The 12,457-nt window shown below is 35.0% G+C and overlaps 1 protein-coding gene across 2 annotated transcripts; it reads left to right on the plus strand.

The window, feature by feature from the left end:
* The first annotated feature begins 3,487 nt into the window (after positions 1 to 3,487).
* On the plus strand, positions 3,488 to 11,201 carry LOC130046268 (uncharacterized). 2 transcript variants are annotated; one of them, XM_056155831.1, is made up of 4 exons: positions 3,488 to 6,830; positions 8,565 to 8,611; positions 10,335 to 10,490; positions 10,628 to 11,201. In XM_056155831.1, the coding sequence occupies exons 1-4, from the start codon at positions 6,730 to 6,732 to the stop codon at positions 11,071 to 11,073; spliced, it is 750 nt and encodes a 249-aa protein (XP_056011806.1). In that variant the 5' UTR covers positions 3,488 to 6,729; the 3' UTR covers positions 11,074 to 11,201. The 2 variants fall into 2 exon arrangements, with proteins under 2 accessions (XP_056011806.1, XP_048776767.2); XM_048920810.2 differs by having other exon boundaries at positions 3,490 to 6,830; positions 10,616 to 11,201.
* Positions 11,202 to 12,457: the final 1,256 nt, after the last annotated feature.

Below are 12,457 nucleotides of genomic sequence, written 5' to 3' on the forward strand. Positions count from 1 at the left end.
CAGCTTCTATTGCTTTAAAATAATTATGTACAAAAATAATACACGAACATCGGATCATGCAACGTTAAAGTACAATGTTAAAAAAAATCTTATCCATGAAATATTGGCATCTACAAGTCAATAAAATTCATGATGAGATTCAAAATGTCAATAACGTGTTTGTGTGATATTAACAAGAGAAGGATATTGTTATTCATAATTAGACTTAACTCAATATGAGTTAAGTCACATTATGGAAATGAGTAGATCAACTATTTGTTATGCGGTTGAAGAGGCATAACTCTTACAATCTTATCATTTTCACCTTTTGACACTACCCCTATACCATCTTGCCACTTTTGACACTACCCCATCCTAATGCACATGTGGGCGCGCCAATCGCAAATCCTTTTTGATTTTACTTCCTGTTTCTGCTGTTCTTTTTATGTATTTTTCAGATTCACATTGTCACGAGTGAGCTAACCATGAATAAACTTGTTATATTCATACCAAAGCGACATGGCTTTACAACGAAATACTTGAAGTGGTGACATCTGCAAGTGCCGAACGTTGCTTAAGCCTGTCCCGGATTCTGTTTTTCTTCCAGGTCTGTTGCCAATAATTGGGCTTATTTTGATAGACACATTGATTGAATATATTGACTGATTGAAAGCATTGATACACTGGTTGATTGTTATATTGAGTGATTGAAACATTCATTCATTGAAAACATTCATTCATATGTTGATTGTTGTTTGATTGATTTGAAGTGTTGTTTGATTGAAATATTGATTGATTGAATGATCACTTTATTGAGCATTGATCTTACGTCATAACTACCAAAGTCGATGTAGATCATGCATTGTAGTTTAATGACTTATTATATAATACAATAATATAGTGAAGTGGAATACTGATTGTCGAAATTAATTTAACTTATATTGTATTACTCAAGTAAAGCCAATGACAAAGACTGCCAACATTGTGTTGTTGATCTATTCTATTGAAGTAATATGAAGTGTATTGTCATTGGATGGTATGAAGTGTATTGTCATTGGATGGTAATATGAAGTGTATTGTCATTGGACGGTCCTGGATCTAAATGCCTCCTACTTATACTGGTACTAAGATTAATTCACAACGTGTTCATATTATGTAATATCTATCTCAAGCGTATGATAAACTGTATAATTTGAGCTATCCCTATAATCAATTAAATGACAAACCTTCAAATGTTATGTAACTATTCAAGTATCTCAATATTCTCAATTAGTCTGTATGAAAATATATTTTATACATTAGAGAGACATGGACACGATTTGATCTAAAAATTTCCAAATTTTCAGTTTAAATCGTGTCCAAGCCCCTTTAATGACAATATTTATGGTCTAGAAGACAGGTCATTGCATCGCTTGCGGTCAAATTTACTATTTTAAGAGTAATAGTAAATTCGACCACACCCCAAGCGATGCAGTTGTCTGTGGTCTAGAGGTAGAGTGTTCGCCCCGCATGCGGGAGGTCGGAGTTTGAATCCCGGCCGCGACAGTCGTAACACCAGGTAGTGACAGCTCCATCGCCACGCGCTCGGCATCAGGTGTGAATGTCACGGGTCCTCGGAGATGATCTTAAAAACGGATGTCCCGTGTCACAGTAGGTGTGATACGCTAAAGAACCCTCGCTGCTCAATGGCCGTAAGCACCGAGCATTATAAGCCTAAATTTGAAGTCCTTCATCGGTCTTGATGACGTCTCCATATGAGTGAAAAATTCTCGAGAGGGACATTAAACAAAATACAACCAATCAATTAAAGTAAAATATAGATTAAATGCGGCCATTAAGGATATGCGCTAGTCTGTACCTATATCTTTATTCGGAATTTATGAAAACGTAGAATTAACGTTACAGTTCATGCTCTCCTGCATGTACTTTCAAAAATGGCACCTGATCCCACCTCTGGTACATGTACATGTAAATTCAGGGGGCCGTGCTTGCCCAACTCTCTATTTTGTATTCCTTAAAGGAGTTATGAGATTGATCACAGTTCGTTATACTAATGTTTAACAAACGGGATAATCCGGATTTAATTTTCCATCCTAAATCTGACATGTATCAAACTAATAGGTTATTAGATTGTATATTGTTTAACGCCCCTCTCGAGAATTTTTCACTCATATGAAGGCATCACCACGGCCGATGAAGGGCTGCAAAATTTAGGCCTATGCTCGGGGGCTTACAGCCTTTGAGCAGAGAGGGATCTTTATCGTGCCACACCTGCTGTGACACGGGGCCTCGGTTTTTGCGGTCTCATCCGAAGGACCACCCTAGTTAAAGTTATGATACATTATGACCAGAGTGAAAGCTACCACAAAGTTCCAGATTCCTACAAACAAGAAAACGTTAAAGAGATGTTTAGGCTTGACTGGTTCTACAGAAAATTTTGTTCACATTTTCCCTCGACAGTTGGTCAAACAAGAGTGAAAGACTCACAGGATGGAGTTTATTAATAGAAGAGTATGATCATACCAAAGGCAAAGACAATATTATTACAGATGCCTTGTCAAAATTGTCATGAATATACATAAATTGTATTTCAGTTTCATTTTTCTTGCTTTGATTTGATAATCATGTACATGCATCCAGGTCTTGAATTCTGGAGATTTTCATCGTCATTCAAACTTTTGAAGGGAAGGTGTGGTGTGATACATTGTACTTGATTGACATCCATGACCTAGACAATATTCTAGATGTTCTATGTTAGAGTTCAGTAGGTCAATGATAGAATACCTCTTTATCTCCATTAGAAAATGAATTACAGGTATTTGGAAGTTTGATATCATATAGATAGACAGTAATTTTTGTGGTAAAAAGCACTCTGTACAATTACACTTGGAATTTGACATCTGGGAACTTGATTGGATTGGAATAACAGCTTATATTCTCGCGTGTATATTCCGCTAGATGGTAAACAAACATCGCGAACTTTAGACCTAGTGTTAGTTAGTAAATATTTCATTGATATATTTTTCTGGGGAAAAAATGTAAATAAATCTATGTTATCTATACACATAGTTAACCAAATAATACAAAGCATTAAAATTGGGAAATGTAATACCTATCGAAAAATACGTAAAAAGTGCCGGTGTTGTAGCATAGAATTTCCCCCTGCATAGACTTTCCCTCCGGAAAAACGGACCCTGGATAGATATTCCCCCCGGAAAGATGGGCCTGGCATAGAATTTCCCCCTAGGAAGAATTAATTAACCCGGGCCCAATTTTGCCCCCTAGGAAAAACCGCCGTCGTATAAAATTTCCCCTTAAAAGACAGTACGCTTTTCCTCCCTCCTTACATTTTAGCTATGTATCCGTTTCCAGTTCTATTACTAGAATTCTCTTGCTTATCCAGAGCCAGGAATTATTCTTATTTTTAGCCGAGTTGCAACAAAATTGACCTCGGCTATTGGTTTGGTGATGCGGGCGGGCGGGTGGGCGTCAATAATTGGTTTCCGGATGATAACTCGAAAAGTTTACAATCTAATCAGATGAAACTTTGATATATTGTTGGGTACCAGGTAAGGAAGATTCCTATTAATTGTGGAGAAAATTGGTCAAAGGTCAATGTCACAATGACCGAAAATAGATTTAACATTCCAAAAAAATTTGGTTTCAGGAGGATAACTCGAAAATTTTTAATTTTAATCAAATGAAACTTAATAAATATATTGTTGAATACCAGCAAAGCAAGGCCCCTATTGATTTTGGAGAAAAAAGGTCAAGGTCACAGTGACCGAAAATAGATTGAAAACTTTAGACAAATATGGTTTCTGGACAGTAACTCGAAAAGTTTAACCCCAAACTCCTTTTAAAAATGTATTCACAAGAATTTTTTTTTACATTATATCCAACAATTAGTTCTTCACAATTATGAATATACCACATCATTCCTGACTTTACAATGTATCCCATGCAACTCGGCTCATGCACCCCAGGATGCATATTTTGATTTATGTTTTTTTTGAGCATGGTCTTGTATATCACAATCATCATCTTATGGGGTTTTTTTCTTAAAAGAAATTATTCAAATCGTGTAATGGTATATCAAAATTCATTCATACATCTCATGTCTTTGCTGTTATCTTCTTAATTTAAAATTTCGAATTTAAATAAACAGGAAAATTAAATTACTTTTATGATCCTTAGCTCAAAAGCACTAGCCAAGTGGACTGCACTCGTTTTTTTGCTCAGAACAGGCAAATCAGAACAAGTTTGAGAATAGAAAATGTCATGTATTTAGTAAATGACGAAAAGTATATACAGTACAGGGGGTCATTAAAACCAAGTGAAAATTAAGATCATATGCTGCAAATGACTCGATGACCCCCTTATTACATCCATCTATAAAATTAACATTGAGAAAGAGAACATATATACACAAAATAAAAACACCCGATAGGGGGTCTAACAAGATGACCCCCTATTGCATACACATATGTAAAAAGACTAGCATAAAAATATTGCCTGCCCACAAAATAGGGTGGGTAGCAAGAACAAATCAAGGCCATGAATCCAAAGCAAAATGAATTAATTACTTTTATTTATACAGTGCATCTAATTTACATTTTAGATATTTTAATTGTATATCTTTTAGTCGACTTTTTACGAAAACCCCTAATGATATTGACCATCGTTATTTAAAGTCTTCTGGGAAGCAAATTGTATTTACTATATACAATTCAAAGTTTTCAGCGTGTAAACCCAACTTCTACATCTCAAAAAATTCCTTTATTCTATGAATATCGTAATATTAATGAGCGCATATCTATTTCATTAAACTATAACAATTTAACAGCACATATTTGTTTCTTTTTGTAACTTTTTTTTTTATACACTGTAACATGTACCTCTTTATAGCAATTATAACAAATTTCATTGATTATTATCTTCAATTGCATGGGTTTGCTTCATTCTATATTTATTCAAAAGCTTCTACATGAGAAGAAAAAGATTCTGGTAAATGGAATCCGGAAACAGGAGGGGGGGGGGAATTTTATACCAGGGCGGTTTTTCCGCCCAAGGGGAAATTTTATACTGTCTTTGTACATAGGGGGAAATTATATGCTGGGGCGCTTTTTCCCCCTATGGGGGGAGATCTATCCCGGGCCCGTTTTTCCGGGGGAAAGTCTATGCGGGGGAAAAGTCTATGCTACAACACCGGGACCTGCTCTTTAAAACTTTGAATGAAAAGTGAAGATGACGAATAGTGATCAATCTCATAACTCCTATAAGCAATATAGAGGGTTGGGCAAACACGGACCCCTGGATACACCAGAGGTAGGATCAGGTGTCTAGTAGGAGTAAGCATCCCCTATCGACCGGTCACACCCGCCGTGAGCCCTATACCTTGATCAAGTAAACGGAGTTATCCGTAGTCAAAATCAGTGTGCCAAGAACGGTCTAACAAATGACAATCGGTATGAAGGTGGCAGGGGACAGTTTCCTTGGTTCTGAAACATGTGGATAGGGGGTATACATCAAAGTGAGATTATGACAGACTAATGAAAAATCATATTTCCCTTTTATGTCAACACTTGTATTTCATATTGGTGTAGTTAATTGATTATGACCCTAAATTACATGTAATCTATAAATACTGGTGCTGGTGCACGAAACATGCTCTGAGCAGGTTCCCCTTTTTTGCTTTGATTTTCTCTCATTTGGGCTAATCCGCACCACCCCCACACCATCACAGTACCACACATGGGGATTTAGACACTGTGCACAATCAAGAACCCTATCTGCCCTTCTCAAAAATCTACCTTTCATATGGGGCCATCCACCTTCCCCCTTAGCTACAGACCTTTTGCTGGGCCCTGCATGTTTTCACCGGAATTTCTTCAGCAACTGACAGAGTGTCTTAGTTTCGTATTTGCCCCCCATCTGTATGTTAGGAATCATGGTGACACCTACTTGTTGTATAGCAACATTTTTACTAAGCACTCAGCTACATTTGACATGCATTCTAAAATTATTGTATACATTTTTACACATGTAATATCACTTCAAATATGGGGTATTTCCATTTTTTTTTTTAAAGTTGACCGGCCTATAGTGCGAAACTGTCCCCTGCTACCTGAAACACATCAGACAGCATTTGACCCAATGATAGGTTGTATTGGCAAACTAGATCGTTATAACGACCATAAATTTTGCGAAATGCTGCCTTTAAACAAGACTGTTGAACTTGTTTGTCAGTAGCCTGCTTCGATTTTTAAAAAAACTAACAATACACAGAACAAGCTCTTGCGTATCGAATTAGTTGAGAGATAGGCCCTATAAACACCATATATGCAGGTGATAATGGAATATTGCTACACAAATATCATTATGTGGGAAGTTGACGATGGAGAAGCTGATATCAATATTGTTTGTTTGTGATTAATTCCTGCTGGTCTCGGGGTATTCTGACTCATTACAGAATCATATGTTCATCATTGTATTGTGTGTACTATAGCATCCTAGTAATTGAATAGTGTATAATCATGGTCATTCAAAAAGAAGTTTAATGTGTATAAAACGTTTGATAATCCTTACTCACACAAACAGTTTTATGTACAGTTAAACATCGATAAGTTCCAGAGTTCATGTACATCACTATTTCCTGTTGCATGAAGTTTGCGTGCATACTTATTTAAGGAAGTAACTTCTAGAACATAATTGAAACATTGGGAACGTAATGCATGATTATCCAAAGACATGTGTCCCCATTTTATTCACTGTTTTCTTTTGTTTTTGAATGTTTCTTTTATACGAGCAACAGGAAAGTGTAACACGGGTCAAATTGATGAAGACAAAAAGTAAGTACATGTATTCACTTTCACATATTTGATGATTATTTCGGGTCTTCTAGATAGAGCAATCCCTTCAGTGCTCCCAATGGTCAGAAAGAAATGGATTTTATAAGATGGCAGGTCTTAGAATTAATCTAAAACTCAAGTTGTGTGGATATGTAGTAAGAAATACTCCGAGAAAGAATTTGTCCTGAAATAAAAATTCAATGGACAACTTACTTAAAACTTCTTAGCATCTGTTGGTCATGATGTGGGTCTAGTTAAGATCAATCGATTGAATTATGACACTAGTAAAAATCAAATTGGTTACGGACATATGGAAAAAGACAACTATAAAATCATTTCTTAGATAAGATAAAAGTTCAATTGATTATCAAGTGCTTCACAATGACTAGCACTTTGAATAATTCAAATAATATCGTTTATAATTTTACATGGAAATTCAAAAACGAGATGTATAATTTACCAAATGCATATCAGTACGCATATTGGATTAAAAATTATTGGTATAAAAAATTCTATAAAAGCTCTATAACCAAAATGGATTTGGGAGAATTATTAAAGGCAATAACTTCCAGTGGAACATTCTATTTGAGAAATGTTCGTTATCATTGCTTGTAGTGCCCGTACAGGTTAGAATTATATGCGGGATCGAACGGCATCTTGTGCAAATTCTTAAAGATATCAATATTAAAGTACATATAGCATGCTTCATGTATGGTGAACATGGTGCTATTTTGAGCAAAATTAACACTCCACATGTCAAAAATAATTTTGTGTTTAAAATCTTTCTTTTTTTTAAATCGCGTAGTTTTCGAGTTTAAAAACTACGCATTTTTTAAAATTTAAAACTTACTATTATTTTTGGAATATGAAGTATTAACTTGAGAATTACGCAATTTTTTTTTATAAATTTAAAACACAAAATTATTTTTCGCATGTGGAGTGTTAATTTTGCTCAAAATAGCATCATACTCACTATACACGAATCATAAAATATATCCTTTTATATTGAAATTGAAATTTAAAAAAAAAATGAAATAGATAAATAAATAAAAAAGGGAAAATTGCGTAGTTTTTCGAGTTTGAAATCCCCTGGGGATCCGGGTTAGAATAGGTCCTCAGTACCTGTTGCTTGTCGTAAGAGACAACTAAATGGGACGGTCCTTCGGATGAGACCGCAAAAACCGAGGTCCCGTGTCACAACAGGTGTGGCACGATAAAGATCCCTCCCTGCTCAAAGGCCATAAGAGCCAAGCATAGCCCTAAATTTTGCAGCCCTTCACTGGCAGTGGTGACGTCTCCATATGAGTGAAACATTCTCGAGTGGGACGTTAAACAATATAAAAGCAATCAATCAATCGAGTTTGAAAGCGACGAAATTCAAATCTTGCGATATTTTACACCTAATGTGTGATGTCATATGCGACCTCAAGCGAGATTTTATATTAATTAAGCATACATACTGTAGAATGATTAACACTAGAATAAATAACAATTTCTTCTAGAAACACCTAATCATAGAATATACTTATACGTCAATAACCAAACTGTATTTAGTGAATGTTCAAGGTAAACTTCAAAAATATTTTTAAAAGAATACCGGTAGGCACTTTCAATACCACAGTATGATAGCAAAACTGTTGTACGTAGAAAATACACTTTGTTGACCGACTTTAAATTTGTGTATGATACAGGAATATGAATTGTCCATTCTACTTAGACTTGCATTTCTTTTAGGTTTCCTTGCTGTGCAAACTATTTTCCTGTTGAAGGAGTGTGTAGAGGTAAATAACTCAATCTGCATGCAAATTCTGCATATTCCAATTATTTTACCCATAGACATTTTAAATGTGTGGAAAATTTTATCAAATACCACATTTCATTTGTGATCGTTTTTTATTCAAGACCAACATCACAAAAAGGATGCTTTGATACTGACAAGTAAATTAAAAAAATGTATATCAAGTTTGAAAGTACATGTATATAAGATGATATACCCCGACCTTCTACACAACGTGCTTCGTGTCAAAAGCATCTTGAATACTTTCAAAAAACGGAGGGCATTTCTTAATAAAACTTGACATCACTTGACACAAGTTGTGTATCTGCAGAAAATCCTTTAATGCAAGTGTTCATCAGATCTCTTTAAACCAAACTGGTTGATAAAAAGAACATTTGTTCAGTCAGCATGGGCACACCAACAACTGGTCTCCGTGTATAGTTAAGTTTCAAAACCCTTCTTTGAAAATTACAAAATACCCTGTTTAAAATGAGGTGTGCTAAATAATCACGTGTATTGCTATGTCCCATCTCCGGTTGCTCGGCCTTTCTGTTAAGTCGAAAAAATCTTTCAGTTTTACACGTGGTATCTTCTGTATGCAAAAGGTGCGACTTTCGGAAGCTGATCTGTCTAATATTTATTTGAAATGAAAATTAGATATATACCAAATAAATGTAAACAAAAATATTACAAATGAATGAAAGTTTTAAAAGAAATGGGAATTGAAATCTTTGTTCAGTTAAGAGTCATATCAATTTTATCCATTTACATTGTACATTAGTTTAACTGTGACAATGTACCACACAACGTGCGAACTGCGGGCGACATCATTTTAATTCTTGTCATGTGACCCAAAGCATTTGTGTGTGTGCTTCATCGTGCCAAGGCCTAACGTATCAAGAGACATCGATTCCTACCTGTCGTGAACCTTATGTCTTGATCAGGTAAACGGAGTAATTCGTAGTCAAAATCGGTGTGTAAAGAACGACCTAACAATTGGTATGAAACATGTCATACAGTATTTGATACAATGACAGGTTGCACTGGTAAATTAGATCGTTATAATGACCGTATGATTTGCAAAATGCATGATGACTGTTAATGAGACTATTGAAACCCTTGCATCAACTTGTTTGACAGTAGTCTGCCTCGATTTAAAAACTGATCATACGCAGAACAAGCTAAGATGTATCGATTCAGTTGAGATCAATTCAGTTTGATTAATTATAGGCTTTTGAATGAATCTCATTGTATCGTTACCGATTAAAAACTTTTTTCAGCTTTCAATAAAAACATTATTCCATTGGTACAAGTTATGTGAAGTCAGCATTTAAAAAAGCGAAAGTTTGACACCCCCCACCCCCCTCGATGACGACTTGGTAGAAATTTTATATCATATTTGCCTAATAGATGTTTAAGCAGTTCCGGCTGAAAATGTTAAGTGTAATCCCGAGAAGAGAAAGAATTGCATGGAGTGAAACCTATTTCCCTGGGAAAGAATTCCGGACACTCAGATGATGTATATGTACCAGCGTTGGCCCTAACGGAAACACCGTCAATACATCATTTTGTTGGTCGTTTGTTGAATAAAGTTTTGCCTCGTCAAAATATCAAAATACTTAAAGAAGCCCAATTATCCTTCCTATAAGATTTTAACAGTTATGGGTGTTTGATTTCATGTATGGGACGACCAAAGTTTTATATTTGAACCTTTTCTTTTTTATCAGCGTGTCCGCCTGGATTATTTGGAAATAACTGTTCCGTTCCCTGTCAATATCCTTATTATGGTATTCTGTGTGTGGACGAGTGTAAGTGTGATAGATCACTGTGTGACGTCATCACTGGGTGTCCGGACAATAACACAGACAACACAACAGGGAAAGGTTAATATCAGACGAAAAGTAGATTATCAGTGATAATGACATTCTCATACATATATACATGCATACATGTACATCTACACTGAATTCATGATGTTATGTAATTATTGGATTATTTTCAACTTTAGCTTTAACAATAGGTTCAATCGACTATTCAACAACTGGAACATCAACTCCAGGAGTGTCACTACAGATTTCGATAGACTACCGAAATTCGAGGACATCTAATGATAAACTGAGAATAGGAATAATTGGTGTTGGAAGTGCCTTAGTCTCTTTGACAGTATTTTCTACAATAATATGGATTTTGAAGTCGATCTTCAGAAAAATTAGAACACAAGCTGTCACTGATGGCTGTAGTGATGATGTAGCGACAGTGTATATGGAAATAGACGATGGTTCAAACCACGGGGATATCCAAGAACAACTTGGCAGAACTGTCATAGAGGAACCGGAAACGTCGCCGGGTGACAGAACGGAAGAGAGACCGGAACTACCCGAAAGAATGACTGTAGTCTTTACTTCTGACGTAGACATGCTTGTTTCATGTACAGACAAAGATCCAGCTCTCAGCATGGGAGAATGAAATTTAAAGCATAAGATACATGAAGTAGAGCCACTGAAACAATAGCAGATCACAAAGTAGTGTCTAGTATGCTGTATATGTAACATATCATTAAATTACGTATTTTTTCAATAAATGTGTGTATACAATTTGCGGTTTCTATCGTTCTAATTCTGAACAGTCAATTCCAGTACTGTTCCAGTAACTTTTATTTTTTGTGTCTTCTCTTCAATATTGATTTTTTTAAGAAAGAAAAGATGGAGAGGGTAATCACAACACACGAGTCTATTTGTATCTCTTGATGGTAAACTTTATCATATACATTTACTGGGTGTATTGCTCTGTTGAAATCCATTGCTTGCCATATGCAACAATGAAGACAGTCTAGCTAGATACGGTTTTAAGTGCCGTCTGTCCGCGTATGAATATACTGTACCTTCCATTAACTCCACAACCTACTGTATATAATATTGTTGAAATTATTGGAAAATGTGTTTTCTGCTTTATTGTTTACCTTTTATTTGCGTAAGTATAATAAATGAAGCTTCTCTATATTATATGGTTTATTTTATGCGCTTAGAGTTTCTCCTTCATAGAATTTTTCCCTCGTTCGAATAAGGAAATGTTACTAAATATGCGACAAGTTCAGGTCAAGCGGTTTTCAGCTATTTGTGTTTTAAGAACTACTTACATGTCAATAATATATATCTATAATTCACGTATGCGAAAGTAATTTTTAAGCATAGAAAACTTTAGATAATAAAATGACCTTTTTTTAATTTTACTTTAAAAACAGAATATTAAGGTCGCAAACTGGGGAAAAAATTCGTCTGCAGTGTTTCTGACATTCATCTCCTGTTTGACAAACCTTCTCATTTAGTGAACACTGCAAGGATTTCTATGGCACGCCAAATTCACAAAAATGAGCTAAACATAGTTTCAAAGTTGATAAACTAGGTTTATCGACTGTAAACTATAGTTAACGATTCGTTAACTATAGTTTTCATCCGTAAAACTATATTTATCGGTTGTAAACTATAGTTTACAAATGCTAATCAAGTTTATCTGTCTTTAAATAAACGTTAACAATAGATTTTGTTGATAAATACAGATTCACATTTGTAAACTATAATTTACATTTGTTAACTATAGTTCACAATTGTTAATCCTAGTTTCACAAATTGTGATACTATATTTATCAGATAAACTATGACTTGTAAACCGTAGTTTACAATCGTGAAACCGTATTTATCAGATAAACTATGTTTTGCAATCGCTAATGATTGTTTTCATTGTTAATTATAGTTTACGCTTGTGAAACATAGATTATCTGTTAACTATGGTTTACAGATGTGAAATATAGATTAACGTCGTTAACTATAGTTTACGTTCCGTAAACTATAGT

Source organism: Ostrea edulis, chromosome 2, assembly GCF_947568905.1.
Source record: "Ostrea edulis chromosome 2, xbOstEdul1.1, whole genome shotgun sequence".
NCBI classification, from domain to species: domain Eukaryota; kingdom Metazoa; phylum Mollusca; class Bivalvia; order Ostreida; family Ostreidae; genus Ostrea; species Ostrea edulis.

Coding starts and splice junctions, on each gene's coding strand:
- LOC130046268 (XM_048920810.2), top strand. CDS start 6,730: ATGTGTCCCCATTTTATTCACTGTTTTCTTTTGTTTTTGAATGTTTCT. Junction 8,612..10,334: donor TGTTGAAGGAGTGTGTAGAG/GTAAATAACTCA, acceptor CTTTTTTATCAG/CGTGTCCGCCTGGATTATTT. Junction 10,491..10,615: donor AGACAACACAACAGGGAAAG/GTTAATATCAGA, acceptor TTTCAACTTTAG/CTTTAACAATAGGTTCAATC.